Below are 15,561 nucleotides of genomic sequence, written 5' to 3' on the forward strand. Positions count from 1 at the left end.
CCTGTAACTGTTCTTGTAGGAACCAGTTTATTTTTTTCATTATGAATCACTGTCATGCCTCCCTTTTTTGGGATGACTTGAACAGGGCTCACCCAGGGGCTATCAGAAATGGGATAAATAATCCCAGCCTCTAGTAGTTTGGTGACCTCTTTCTGCACCACTTCCTTCATGGCTGGATTTAGCCGCCTCTGTGGTTGAACCACTGGTTTGGCATTGTCCTCCAATAGGATTTTGTGCATGCATCTAGCTGGGCTTATGCCCTTAAGGTCACCTATGGACCACCCAAGAGCTGTCTTGTGTGTCCTTAGCACTTGAATAAGTGCTTCCTCTTCCTGTGAATTTAAAGCAGAGCTTATGATCACTGGAAAAGTGTCACCTTCTCCCAGAAATGCATATTTCAAGGAAGGTGGTAGTGGCTTGAGCTCGGGTTTATGAGGTTTTTCCTCTTTCAGAAGAAAGTTCAGAGGCTCTTTCATGTCCTCTGAATCCTCCAAATCAGGCTGAACATCTTTAAAGATGTCTTCCAACTCTGATTCGAGACTCTCAGCCATGTTGATCTCTTCTACTAGAGAGTCAATGAGAAGCTTGTTTTACAGTACTGAATTCAGCAGTTACTGTTTTAACCTCTTCATTCATGGAAGGGTTGCTGCTTAGATACAGATGTTGATTCCTGGCAACTGTATCAATGAGCTCTTGAGCCTCTTCGATTGTCTTTCTCATATGGATAGATCCACCAGCTGAGTAATCTAGAGACATCTGAGCTCCTTCTGCAAGCCCATAGTAGAAGATGTCTAACTGAACCCACTCTGAAAACATTTCAGAGAGGCATTTTCGTAGCATCTCTCTGTATCTCTCCCAGGCATCATAAAGGGATTCATTATCTCCTTGTTTAAAGCCTTGGATGTCCAGCCTTAGCTGTGTCATCCTTTTTGGGGGAAAATACTGATTCAGGAATTTTTCTGTCAGCTGTTCCCATGTTCTTATGCTGGCCTTAGGTTGGTTATTTAACCACCTCTTAGCTTGATCTTTCACAGCAAATGGAAATAGTAATAGTCTGTAGACATCCTGATCTATTTCTTTATCATGTACTGTGTCAGTAATCTGTAGAAACTGTACCAGAAACTATATAGGTTCTTCCTGTGGAAGACCGGAATACTGGCAACTTTGCTGCACCATGATAATGAGCTGAGGATTCAACTCAAAGCTACTAACTCCAATGGAGGGTATGCATATGCTACTCCCATATGAAGCAGTAGAGGGGTTAGAATATGAATCAGATTTTTGCTCAGCTCCTTCAATTTCAGCCAGAAAAATACCTGAAATTACAGAAAAACACACAACTCATAGTAAAGTCCAGAAATATGAATTTTTCCTAAAAACTAATGGAAATAGACTAAAAACTAACTGAAACATACTCAAAACTATATGAAATTAACCCCAAAAAGCGTATAAAAAATCCGCTCATCAGCCCTCATGTGTGACTTGGAGCATATCCCAGATTTCCTCTACTGTTTTGCATCTTGAAACCTTCAGGTATTCCTTGAAGTTGGTTGCACAGTTCAGCATGTTGACAACCTTGACTTTTAGTTTCACCTCCTTTTCTTTTCTTTTCTTTTCTTTTTAATCTCCATTCCCTTCAATTCAATAGTTGTAGTTTTTCCCATTGAAGAATGGAGGTCTGTTGTTGGACTATCCTTCTATCAGAGTATAAGCCACTGTGTTGAAATCTATGTTGTCCGCCATCAGGATCTTTCCTCCAAGCTGTGAAGCTTGATCTCTTTGAGACCAAGCTCTGATATCAATTGATGGTAATTAGTGGCTAAGAGAATGGGGGTTGAATCTTAGCCCCTTTTTGCTGAATATTAATTTCTGCCATTTAGAGAATCTTCTAGAGATATTTCTGCTTTTGTCTAATGTCGAGTTGAGAGACACTTTTGTTTTGTCTTGTGCCGAGTTGAGACACACTTCTGTTTTCGTCTCCAGATTAACAGAAACAGAGAAAGGAGTAGAGAAAAAGAATTAACACCAGATATATCCTGGTTCAGCCACTGAGTGCAATGTGGCCTACATCCAGTCTCCATCACAATAATGATAGAATTTCACTATGTTATCACAACATTACAAACACCAATTTCTCCATAGGAACTACCCATTCCTATCTGGGACAAATCCAGATTCTATACCCAATCTAAATTTGACTAGGACTCAAAACCTAGCTTTCAACTGCAAAGTGCTCACCCAACTTGCAAGGAAACAAGTCCAGATTCCAACCCAACCTGAACTTGACTAGGACTCAAACCTAGCTTTCAATCTGCAAAGTGCTAACCCAACTTGCAAGGGAATCCCCTTAGGATCATGACAACAAAATAGAAATACATAGAAAGAATTTCTGAGATAACTATGACTTTTTCTTTAACTCTCTGCCTTTTTCCACTCATTGGCTTTTTCTTACAAAATCTCACATTTTACCTTTCACCAATGAAACACAGACAGACTAAATTGAGAAAAAGAAATATTCAATGAAAGCCATGAAGGAGAAGAATGAACAGCTCAAAGAGCTATGGGTACCCAAACGTGTGCTCTCACTCCTTGATCTCAACCCTTGGCCATTCACCCTTATTATAGAAGGGGAAGTTTCCAAGGTTGAAATTGGTTTAACCAACCCAGCAACTCCTTCTCCAACATAGGCTAAGTCACGGTTTGAACAAAGGGAAGAGAGAGGAAAAATCGAAACTACATGCATGTACCTCTCTTAAACTTTTTTATCTATTTTCTTCAATCTTGGCCATTGATCTTGACTTTGGCCCCAAGAATTGATTCTGAACGTTGATGAGCGTCTGACTCAGGCTGGCTTTAAGCTTCCTATTTTTACTTCTTCCCTACCTGAGACTTAGAGGCTATCTTCTTCATAAAAATGGAAATGAATCTTTGCTGTGCCTTCAAGATAGATTTGCATCATGAACCGAGGCCTTTCTTTCCTTCCATGGCAACAAAATCTTGAAACCTTTCTCCAAATCTTTTCTTCTGTGGAAATAATCTTTTTTTCTCTATGTCTTCCATTTTTTCTTCTTCTATGAAAGAGTGATTTGACCGAAGCAAGAGAGAGGAGAGAGAAGAGAGAATAGCTTTCCTATGGAGCTTGTGGCCTTTGGTCATAACCCACTTTCTGTGCATTCTATTTTCTTTCTCTCTTTCTTGGAGATGATGTGATTTGATCGAAGGAGAGAGAAGAGAGAAGGAAGAAAGCTTTTGGTGGAAGCTTTTAATTACAGTAAAGTGAATTGAATTCTCACTTCCAGTAACCAAGAAATTAAATTAATTTTAATTTTCACTTCCTGTTACCAATACATGGAGTCACGTGTTTGGCTTTTGGTTACTTAGGTATGAACTTAATTGAATTGTAATTTGAAGTCTATTAACTATGAGAGTAGGTAACTGAAACTTGCTTGATTATTTAAGCCACTTCCTTCTTTTCTTTTGCTTTGCCAATATTAATTCATGGGCTTGTGATTTTGGGCATGTCCTAATCTTAAGGTTCAGCGGCGTCAGGGGCTCGCGTCTCCTCTCTCCCTTGCGATTCTCAACGGCGACGGCCACGACGACGTCGACGGTGGCTCCAAACTTCCCCGCCGCCGTCCCTCCCCCTTTCCCTCCCGTCCCCCCTTCGTATACCCTTTTCCTCCCCCCAAACGCGTTTTCTTTTATTTTTTTAAAATTATAATTTTTTTTATTAAAATAGGGGTAGTTTAGGAATAAAATAAAAAAAATTATTAGAATAGACGATTTAAAATGAAATGCAATATTAAGGACGATTCTAAGTTAAAAATTACATTAGAGACGATTTCGATTTTGATCCTCAATATTAGGGACCAAAACAATACTTATCCCTGTTATTTTACTCAATTTTTTAATAAATTTATTATCATCTCTGAATAATTAAATTTAGGATAAAAAAAGAATCAAATATANTATTTGATGTATTTTTTTATATATCAAAATCAATATTAGTATATAAGTTTATAACTTACATGAATTTAAGACGAATATAAAGTATATGGATACAAAAATAAATTTATGTAAACGAACATTCTTTTATTTGAATAAAGTATTTTTTTTTTTCACTTCACAATACTCATTTTACCTTAACATGCATTGTTTGTACTATTTTAGTTTATTTTTATGTCTTTAGTAAATATCCTCTTAACAATGAATAATATTAATAATTTAAAATTATTATTCATACTATTGTTATTTAAATATTCTCTTAATAATGAATACTAAAATTCAATACCACAATTTATATAAAAAAAAATTAGACACAGATGTAATTAAATTTAATTTATAAAAATTGTATAATTATATCCAATTGACTGCTGTGTCTAACACTATATTTAGCTTGTCCAAGTTCAACACTGAGCTTTCTACAATACCACAATATGAACTGCTTTGAATGTGCATCATCAATTGTACAACAAAGGCATTAAGTCACATTTCAAAAAGATTCATTTCTCGATAAACGAATTGATTGATACTCATCTTACGGAGTTCAACATCTTCGCATAAACACATTAAAAGATGTCTTTATTAATCTCCATCACCAACTTATTTTATTCATTATATCTACGGTGAAAAATTAAAGAATACTAGTATGCCAATAAAATACAATAGCATATGTGAAAATGTTCTGTATAATCCGTGTAGAAGTTTCTTGGTACCTTTGATCATTTAGCACTTAGCAGGGTAATAGAATACAACTGAAATAGGGTTAATACTTCCGATGGCTGAGGCAGTAAGAAAAGCCACAACTCACCCATCTTCAAACGTTTCTTCCGTCGTAGCTTCCATTACATCACTGATTCAAACCATAAACCCCCAAAACCCAAATGCCTGTGAAGCACTGAAACCATTCTCCCCTTACCTCACTCAACCATTGGTCATCCAAGTCATCAAGAACTTACGCAGTCCCAACCACGCACTATTCTTCTTCAACTGGGCCTCCAACCCGCAACCCAACCCCAACAACTACTCTCACACGCGCCACTGTTACGCCGCCATAACCGACTCCCTTCTCTCTCACTCTCTCTTCTCCACCGCCCACCACCTCCTCCACCGCTCCAACAACCTCTCCGACTCCTTGATTTGCAAATTCATCATTGCTCTCGGCAATCGCGGCGATATCAGGGGCGCCATTCACTGGTTCCACAAAGCCAAGAGCTTTTCACATGGCCGATGCTTGTTATCCTGTAACGCCGTCTTGGGTGTTCTTGTAAGAGCCAATCGGATCAATTTGTCAAAGTCTATCTTTGACCAGGTTGTGGAGGAGGGTGTGTTTGAGCTCGACGTGTTCACTTATACCACCATGATTAGGGGCTTCTGCAAAATAGGCATGGTCCACAGTGCACTCAAGGTGTTCGATGAAATGCGCTGTTCGCCCAATTCGGTTACTTACAACACTTTGATTCACGGGTTTTGCAAGAACCGTGATATGGAGGGTGCCAAGAGGGTTTTTGATAGAATGGTGGAAGTAGGGGGTCAGAGTTGCAAGCCGGATGTGGTGACTTATACTACTTTAATTGATGGATATTCAAAGAAAGGTGAGTTCCGCGAAGCTTTAGAGTGTATGGAAGAGATGGTAAAACAGGGTTGTCATCCAAATGTGTTGACCTACAATGCGTTGATTGAAGGCCTTTGCTTGGGTGGGAATGTGGACGAGGCCATGAAGATGATGACTAGGATGCGATTGAATGGTTTAGAAGACAATGTTACCACAAACACCAGCATCATCAAGGGTTTTTGCACTGTGGGAAGGTCTGAAGAAGCTATCATGCATCTGAAGGAAATGGATAGTCGCGGGATGAGGCCGGATTTGAAGGCTTACAGTGTCATAGTCAATGAGTATTGCAAAATTAGGAAACCAGATGATGCCCTTTTACTTATAAGGGAGATGGTGGTCAAGGGAATCAAGCCATCTGTGTCAAGTTTTAATGCAGTGTTTAGAGTTCTTGTGGATATAGGGAAGCTGGATGAAGCAGTTCATCTTTTGAAGCAGATGCCTCAAATGGGCTGCATACCCAACTTCTTATCATATAGCATAGTGATCTGTGGTCTTTGTAAAGTGAATGGTAGGATGCAAGAAGTTGAAGGGCTTGTATCTGAGATGCTTGAGAACGGCCATGACCTTGATACCACCTTGTACAATTGCTTGCTTGGGGGATATTGTGATCTTGGGGATGAGGAAATGGCATTGAGGACTGTCTATGACATGATTGATAAGAACTTTGTAATCAACAAAGACACATTCTGCATTTTTGTCAAGGACTTGCGTGGAAAGGGAAAACTTAGCAAGGCAGTGACTGTTGTTGAAGAGATGTGCAGGAGATGCAATGTACCTGATATAAATTCTTACAGAGCGTTACTCTAGTGTCTATTTTTTTTTGGTAACTTACTCTAGTGTCTATATGAACAGCTAAATTCATTTCTACAAGTTTCAACTGCTGTGAAACTTGAGAACAGTACGTGAATACAAAACTAAGATGCAGAATTCGGAAGCAGGCACTTCTTTTATTTTTTTTTAATAAATAAAACTAGTTAATGAGAATCTGCAATCGTTAAATGAGATTATGGAGCCGGCCAGAGGCCCAGAGCTGTCTTGGCATTATGGTACTCGTTTACAAATATACAATAAGCTGAAATAAATGTTGAAAACATATATTAAAACGTTAACTACAAGGATAAGGACGAAAGAACCCAAACAAAAAATTTGCCTCGTAAGAATGTTAAATGATTAGTTCTAAACATATTCACCTTGGGAAATCACTGTTCTTGTGGCTTCGAATTCAATCCAAGCTAATGGTCAAAATCCCGTTTCCTCTACAAGGAGATTGAATATGGCTACTCCAGATCAGAAGACTCTTGTTTGTGTGAAGCAAGTGAAGCAAGGGGTGGTAGATGAGTGGGACGAGAGCATGCCATTACCAGGAGATATCATCGAAGGATTTTCAGAGCACGACGCCGATGATGATTCCTTTACTCCGGTCAAGGCCAGTTCAGAGCTTATCTCTCAGCTTGGCAAGATTAACCCCCGCGTCGAATTCATATGGATAAAAGTCAGAAGGGGCAATAAAAACTCAGTGAAACTTCAGGCATAATAGTTAAAATCTCAATTTAACTCTTAAAATCTTTCAATATTAGGATTTTGAATGAGTTAATCGATTTTACAAAATTTCTACTAGGTTTAACAATTCTATAATTTAAATCTTGTTCGATTTCACATTTTACATATTTAATTTACTCTTCCGAATTTATGTAAAATCTCGATTTTCTCTACTATAACCGCAGGCACGTATTGTGCAACAAAAAGGATCCATACTCAAGAGGAAGTACTATACTATTCAAGCTACAACGGATGACAGACATGTTGCGGATTTAGGAGACCTTACGTTAGATCAGTGCACTGCACTGCAAGGTACACACACTCAAGCTATAAACTTAATTTAAACAAAAATATACTGATCCTTGTCCATGCATAACTCTTGTTTAATTTAAACAAGAATCGTTTTCCGAATAATAACATTGCAGAAATGAGCATGAAAGCAATAAACGTGGAGGGCAGGGAATTTGGAAGGAGTGGGATCAAATATGATTGGAAGATGAAAGTTGGAACCTATTTGCCTGACCAATGGTGTTCAGTGATCAGCTCCATTCTGTTCATGCCCCTTGTTAACGAGCAGTTCATGGACGCTACCACGGCGAGGTGCATGGCCTGGTTTAGTGCAGCAATTTCTTCCGGAGTTCCTCTTGTTTTTGTTAATATCCAAACAGAACAGGTTCTATCCAAGCCATGGACATAACATTTTTCCCCCTTTTTCATTTCAACTTGTGCTATTCAATAAACTAAACCAAATAATTAATGAGTCAAATTGAATATCATCCAGGTGGATACACAGGAGAAGACTAGTTTCTCTGGAAAAGAAACAAGCGTGTGTAGCAAGCAACAAATCCACAACACTAACAAAATAATACACGGTATAAGGTTGTGGTTTCTACCTGGACTATCAGAAATTTCAATAGAGTTGATCCCTAAACATACGGAAACTCGCTTCGGAATGGAAATCAAGCAAACCGAAGAGGTAAACAACACTTGTGGAACTTTGTGAACTAAAGAACTTGTTCTTGTTGCTAATTAAAGCATTATTATTGCAGGGTTTTGTGTACATATACTCAGTGATGAGAGGTTCAGTAGCTGAAGGTGCAGGGTTAGGAGAACTGTATGAAGAGGCAATAGCAAGCGGATTCCTTCTTGTGATATCTCGGTTGGAAGGCAAAAGCATAATGCCAAAGAATGTGTGCAGTGGTGGTCTTATTCATTGCTGTAACCAATATGAGATCAACGAAACTTTCAATGTAGCAATAGAACAACTTGAGACCATTGAGGTGCATGTCATGGCATGGCCCAATAACCAAACTCAACCTATTGGATTTGCATCACTCTTAGCTCCAAATGGATCATTCCCAACTCATCATTATCATTATGATCATCAAAAACAATTGCACAAGCTCGCTCATCACCACACTATTTAGTGAAGTAGTAACTTTCTGAGTTCAAGTTTGGTTCGTGTAATGGTGGTGTTATGCAATTACTTTGTAGTATGCATTTACTCATCTATTGATCTTCATTTTGCGGTGTTTAAATATTTTTGTTCTAACACTAATATATTGAATTTCCTTCCACCTATGCTGGAAACTTTGCAAGTCAACTTTTTGTTCCGTCTCAACTTCTCCAATGCTCCGGTTATAACTGTTGAGCGGGTATATTTCATTGGTAACTAGACATTCAAAAATATTTATATACCAAAGTCAACCACTAAAATTAGTCACTAATATATTTGTGTATAAATACATGTATGATTTAATTTATTTTCAATATGTATTTATATTTTAACATATATTTTATACGAGTGACTGATTTTAGTATACCCATAATATGGTTGTTAAACATTTCGTACAATTTTATTGCATTGTGTTTGTATAACATATTAACATAGCAACGTAAATATATCAAAGTTCATATTAAATAAGGTGATTTTTTTTAATATTATCATTCAATCAAATTTATTTGTAAAAAATAGCTATTTAAATAGTAAATTTAAAAGAATTATTTTTAGAATTTAATTATGATGTATTGTCAGTGTAAAATTGTTTTACACATGTTCCAATCATATAACGTTATATTAGCAAAAATAACTACTTTTTACATTAACCGTGTTAATAGTCATTCAAAAGAACAGTTGTAATTGTACGACAATATAAAACGTTTACACTGTAAGTATATCAAAATTAATTATCGTTACATAATTTAATTTCTGTTTAAAATTTTATTGCATCAGTAATCATATGAATTGAATTCATATTAGAAGAGATTTATATATACAAAATAAATGCTATGATAATTTAAAATGTCACAAAATTTCTATATATACCTTTTACTGCTAATGTCTCATTAATTTTATCAATCCCGTTAGGTAATCAAGAGGGCTCCAGCCAATTTCTACCAATATTTATTGGACTGGACCTCAAAGCCCAACATATCAAACACCCCTACCCCAAACCACCACAATTTACCCTAATCATTAATTACCATTTCACCACCTTCGTCTACCTAGTCTCCCTCTCAATTCCGTCGCTAACCCTCCCTCAACGGCAGTGTGACACACCGAAACACCACCGTCCCACGCTGTCTCTTCTTCTTGACCAACCCTAGTCAACGTTGCTAACCTGTGTCGCGGGACAAGACTACGCTGCCTACAACCTGCGAGTCCTCCACGACAAGGCTAGACGCTTCCGTCGCCGATTCGAATTGCATTACAACCTAGCCGCCGAGAGGTCATTATCTACTGGAACTCATTGGATTGCGCTGCCCTCTCCATCTTTCCACCGGTTCACGCCGACTCCAGTACTGCCTCCAAGACGCGCCGTGCAGTCTCTTCCTCGTACGCCAGCATTGCTGCTCTAACAGGTTAGTACAAAATTATGATTTTAGTAGTTAGAGGATATTGCTAATCTATTTAGGATTCATATACTAGGTTTAGATATTCATATAAGATGCTTTTTGAATTACTAGATGTTACTTTTTAGTAATGTTAGACGTTTGATTATATGAATTGTACTGAATTTTCTATGATATTGATTCGTTATGCTTTGCATGAAGGCTCTTGCATACGTTAATAATTGTTTTTTTCTTACTGAATTCACAATTACATGATAAAAACAGAGATATAAGGTCGTTTGTTTTCTTTTTTCCAGATTAAAATTGAGTTTGAATGCAGTCAATTTAAATTTGAAGTATTAAGATAGTGTACGGAGTAATTTTCTAGAGTTTGGGAGAAAAAATAACTAGTTGCTATCCCACAACTAAGAGTGATTTTTTGGAGTTCTGAATAAAAAAAAGTAGTTGTAATCTATATAACTAAGTGATTTTTTGAATGTGTGTTCAACGGATGTTCTTTGATTTTGTTGAATTAATGGATGTTTATTTGATTTTAATTATTCAGTGTTTCTTATCAAGTAAATTGGATGTTAATTTTTCATATGGTTTGGGAGCTTTGAAAAAAAAATAGTTATAAGCTAATTTAATTTTGCTTGAATTAAAATTGGGTTTGAATTTAGTCATTTAAAGTGGTAGCATTGGGAGAGGGAATTTGCAGTTGCTTTTAGTTTTATTTTTCTTTAATTTTTTAGATTTGCAGGAAGGTATTTGTATGTTTTATATTTTTTTATTTTTTTTTCATAAAATTGGAGGTTTATTTTATTGAAATTGGATATTTTTAGGGATGGCATTATTGTGTTGATGTGTTTTTTGTGTCGGATGTATCTTTAATGGATGTGTCTTATGTTTAACTTGCTTGGATATGTCTTTTATTGGATGTATTTTTAATGGATGCATCTTCTATTTAAAACTTGTTTGGATATGTCTTTTGTTGGATGTGTCTTCTGTTTAAAACTTATTTGAATGTGTCTTTAATGGATGTGTCTTTTGTTTAGAACTTTGATGTTACTTTTCGAGACTTGTGAACTTTTCTTCTCTGTTGGACTTATTAGTGTGTGTCTCTATTAAAACTCTTGTTAGCATTTTTTTTAGTATGGATGTGTCTTCTCAATTAGAATATTAATGTGTCTTTTTGCTTTTGTTAATGCTTGGATGTGCCTTTTGTTATAAGAGAGGAAAATTGCGCCTGCTCACACTAGGTATGAGAAGTTGGAAGCGAAGATGAAGGAAGCTACAACTAACTTGGTCTCTCAAGCAGGTCAGATAAAGGAACTAAAACTCCATTTCAGGGAGCGTGATCAAGAGTTTGCTAGTAGGAAGAGTGCACTGACCTAGTTGATAACACTTATTGATGCTAAGCTTAAACAAAAAATTTAACTTTTGTTTTTATGCATATGCTTATTTCGGTCAAATCTTGATGATCATCTTTGAGAGTTTGGGTGGTTTAATTAGATATTCATCAATAAACTTTCTAAGTTTATATGAATGTGCACATGATTTTTTTAAGCTACTCAATTTTTTTGTAGACATATTAACATGAATGTAAGTTCAAGTGTTGTTACATCTATTTCGTTATCATCATGTTGAGATGTAATGAAAAAAATTATAATATTCATTATGCTTATTCATACCAATTTGTATCACGGTGGAATCAAGGATTCATCGTGACTAAAAGATTTACAAGAACTTTATATTTTGTTAGAGGGGTGAAGCTACATCAATTAGAAAGCTACATCGATTAGGATTAATCATGCATATGACATATGTATGTACTCACAAAAATGAACACAAACACCACAATCCTATCAGTTGCAGCAACATAGTGAAATGAAAAATTAAAAGGTTAATGATATTAAGCTATGATTGAATTTGTGCCTGGACAAAAAAAACCATAAAAAATATCACTCCCAAAATCAACAAAACAGAAATAATCTTCATTAGCAACAAACAAAAAACAAAACCCCCAAAATTAACAAACAATCCAAATTACAAATTGTTACCAACAACAAATAATAAAAAAAATCATGAATTTCCATACAAATTCACCGTTTGCCATCTTTATCATCATAGTTTATAACATAAACAACACACAAACTAGAACAACCCAAACAATTAAAAAAGAAATTGAATTTTAACATTGAGTAAACTTTTCACATTGACTGATTCTCTTTCAGTAAAATGAAAAAGGAGAAAGAAGTAGCTTGATGGTAAACAATTTAGTCCTACAAAGTCCAACAGGTATCTGAAATTCCTTGCTTCTAGAACCAATCAGTCATGTGGAACTTCTCATAGAGCACAGGTCTTGCATCTGTTTTCTTAGAGAGTTGCTTCATAAGCGGAAGAATGACATCTAGTAGCCGATGAAAATACCAAATGTAGATAAGATCTTTGCACCTATGTGTCATATGGTAACTATAGCATATAAATAAAGATTAAATAAAAAGCAATAGAAACATAGGATCTATAAGACCCCAGATTTTTTAAAATTAAATAATACATTATTTAATGATTTATTTTATTTAGTCCCACCATGAGGACAAAGTTAAATAATTAACAGAATGTCATACATGACAGTAGTACAAGAACAAGATCGATAATCTGGAGAACAAGTACAAGTTCTAGAGGCACAAATTCAACCGTGGATGCATCAATACATTTATTTATCATTCTCTTTAGTTCTATAGAAAATATTTCATTTAAATTGTAAGAAGAATGATAAATAAATGTATTGATGCATTCACGGTTGATTTTGTGCCTTTGGAGCTTGTACTTGTTCTCTAAATTATCGACCTTGTTCTTGTACTGCTGTCATGTATGACATTCCATTATTTATTTAACTTTGACCTCACGGTAGGACTACATTAAAGCTAAATGAAACTTTTTTAGATTCAAATATGACACTTTAAACTTTAAGGACCAAAACAGGATTACGTCCAAACGTAGGGGACCAATTTAGTACTTTATATTAATTGAGTACTTTCTTATTATTGATTTAAAAGCTTTAATAATCGAAAAAAATGAGAATTTTATATACTTTAATTTAAATATTTAGATTTTGAACTTTATTTTATGAATAAAAAGAAATTAGTTTAATTATTTCTAATATTAAACTAGAATGTTTATTTGAAAATAAATTTTAAGTCGATAATTAAATAGTATTTTATAGATATTAATATTATTATTGGATTAAATTTGATTTTAAATTAACACACCATCCAAACTCTATTTTTACCTAACCCTAACCCTAATTTCAACACACACACACAGCACACAAACACACACAACACAACACGGCAACACACTTACACGATCTAATTCACACAACATCATTATAATCATCATAGGGTTCAATAATTCATTGATTCACAAGGATTCAACAGTTTTCTTACCTTATCCATAGATCAATTGGATAAAACCCAGTGATTACCTGCTAGAGTTCACCTAAACTATCAAAATCATTCAATTCCTCAATACCCAAATGCAAAATTCACGAAATTGAGGAGAGAAAGAACTGGGCGAGAAATACAAATTTCTTACCACTTTATTCAAATATAATTGAAGAAAATTCTAAGACAAACACATGGCCGCTAACGGCTCGTCAATCAAAACTCCGAATTGAAAGTTATGGACGATTGAATTTAAGTGGTGAGGGTTGGGATTTTTTACGTCGATTTCTCTCTTCTTCATTCAAGAACGTGAATTCCCTTTCCTTCAACGAGAAGTGGCTGAAGCCACTTACAAGAAAGTGAAGGGGTTGGGCCTTGGGCTCAGTTTGGGTCCGGTCCAACCGATTCAGTCCGTTAGCCCAATTTTAGACTAAAATCTTTAAAATTAATGTTAAAATTTAAAAAATATCTTTATTTTCTTTTTATTACGAGTTTCTTATATAGTTTTTTCAAAAAAAATTTATAATTGTTGAAAATTTTAAAACATCTCTACATCTTTATTTAATAATTTAAATTTTTATAAATTAAAATAAATGATTTATGATATGAAATTAATACTTTTATAAACAAAACGTCAAAATTTTCACTATTAGCTAACTATAACAGGATTGAATAGTTTATACTTTCTACGACATTTTGTTATGAAACAAGTTCACCACAAATTTGTAATACGAAAAAACAGATAAATTTCATCATGACGTAAATCTCTCAAAGAAAAAGACACATTATACAATTGGCTAAATAACTTGAACTTATATACATGTCAAGTAAATACTAAATACACATTAACTAAGAATCAAATTAACACACACTTGCATGTAACTTGTAGAAACTTTAATTCTTGCCATCTTATTGATGAATCAGGGTCAACTGATCAAGCATTTATTCAACCTAGCGACCTATTTTTAAATTTCAATTATCTTAAATTAGTTAAATATATCATTATTTTATATATTAAAAGTGTAAAAACAAACTTATTATACATACATATATATGAGAAAGTATAATTTATCTTCTAATTTCTTAGGATACCAGAACATACAATTGTTGCATAATAATAATTATCATCTTTTAATATGATATATGTTAATTATCTTTATATTTTGTTAAAAGTTTCATAACTTTTTTTCTATTAATATGTTAGTATTTACTTACAAATGATATATCGTTTAGAATGGTATTATAATTAAAGGATGAAGTTGAATCAGCTATGCATATTAGAAAGAATTATTACAAGTGAAAAATAAGAAAGTAAGAGGAACACGAATGCATCATATATATATTACTACTAGCTGGTTATTATAATATCGGTAATGATAGGAAGACAATAATAATTCAGTCTAAATTAAACAGTCTAAACTTATTTTATTTAGCATTTATTAATTTTAACGTTAACGACAATAAATGGATGCTAAATAAGATAAATTTTTTAGGTTTGAATTAAGTTTTATTGTCTCCCAAACATTGTTGTTACAATATATTGTTAAACAATAAAAGCAACTTTAGATATACTTTATGATTTCAACAATACAATTTTATCACAACATACATAGATCCAACAAATTACAAAGATAAAAATAAAATCAATTTTGTAATAGATAAAAATAAAATCAATTTTGTAATAGACAAATTAAAATAACTTTAAAAATAAAATCCTGATGAATGCATATCAAGTTCTTATAACTACTAATTTATTATTATCTAAGTAATAATACACATCCAAAATCTTATTGAAATAACAAGTCCAATTCTATTATGTACCTCAAAAACCTACAAATTATATATATAATAGAAAAAGTACCTAACATTACTTTGGACTAAAATCACAAAGAAAAAAGAATTATGGGGATCAGAACTATAAATTATTAATTTTTTAATATCAAAATTATGACGAACAATTTTTGTTTTTAAAATGTTTAGTATGTATATTAAAAAGAATGCTTTAACAAATCATTTACAACAATGACATTTAATCTTAGACTATCATATTTATTTTTAATAAAAAAAATAGGATTGATGATAATAAAATATTCTTTTTAAATATTATCATTTAAGTCACTAAAATAAAAT

General features: G+C 34.0%; 2 protein-coding genes and 1 long non-coding RNA gene across 3 annotated transcripts; all 3 read left to right on the plus strand.

Moving 5' to 3' along the window:
* LOC107620869 (pentatricopeptide repeat-containing protein At4g11690-like) lies at positions 4,778–6,421 on the plus strand. The gene has a single exon (XM_016322970.1). It carries the CDS (start codon positions 4,778–4,780, stop codon positions 6,419–6,421), a length of 1,644 nt encoding a protein of 547 aa, XP_016178456.1.
* Positions 6,888–8,580, plus strand: LOC107620868. Its single transcript, XM_016322969.1, has 5 exons — positions 6,888–7,142; positions 7,339–7,465; positions 7,579–7,826; positions 7,935–8,129; positions 8,203–8,580. The coding sequence occupies exons 1-5, from the start codon at positions 6,888–6,890 to the stop codon at positions 8,578–8,580; spliced, it is 1,203 nt and encodes a 400-aa protein (XP_016178455.1).
* LOC110268089 lies at positions 9,584–11,610 on the plus strand. The gene is made up of 2 exons (XR_002356143.1): positions 9,584–10,015; positions 11,217–11,610. It is a non-coding gene; the product is annotated as an uncharacterized LOC110268089 (long non-coding RNA).

Source organism: Arachis ipaensis, chromosome B10 (genome assembly GCF_000816755.2).
Source record: "Arachis ipaensis cultivar K30076 chromosome B10, Araip1.1, whole genome shotgun sequence".
NCBI classification, from domain to species: Eukaryota; Viridiplantae; Streptophyta; class Magnoliopsida; order Fabales; family Fabaceae; genus Arachis; species Arachis ipaensis.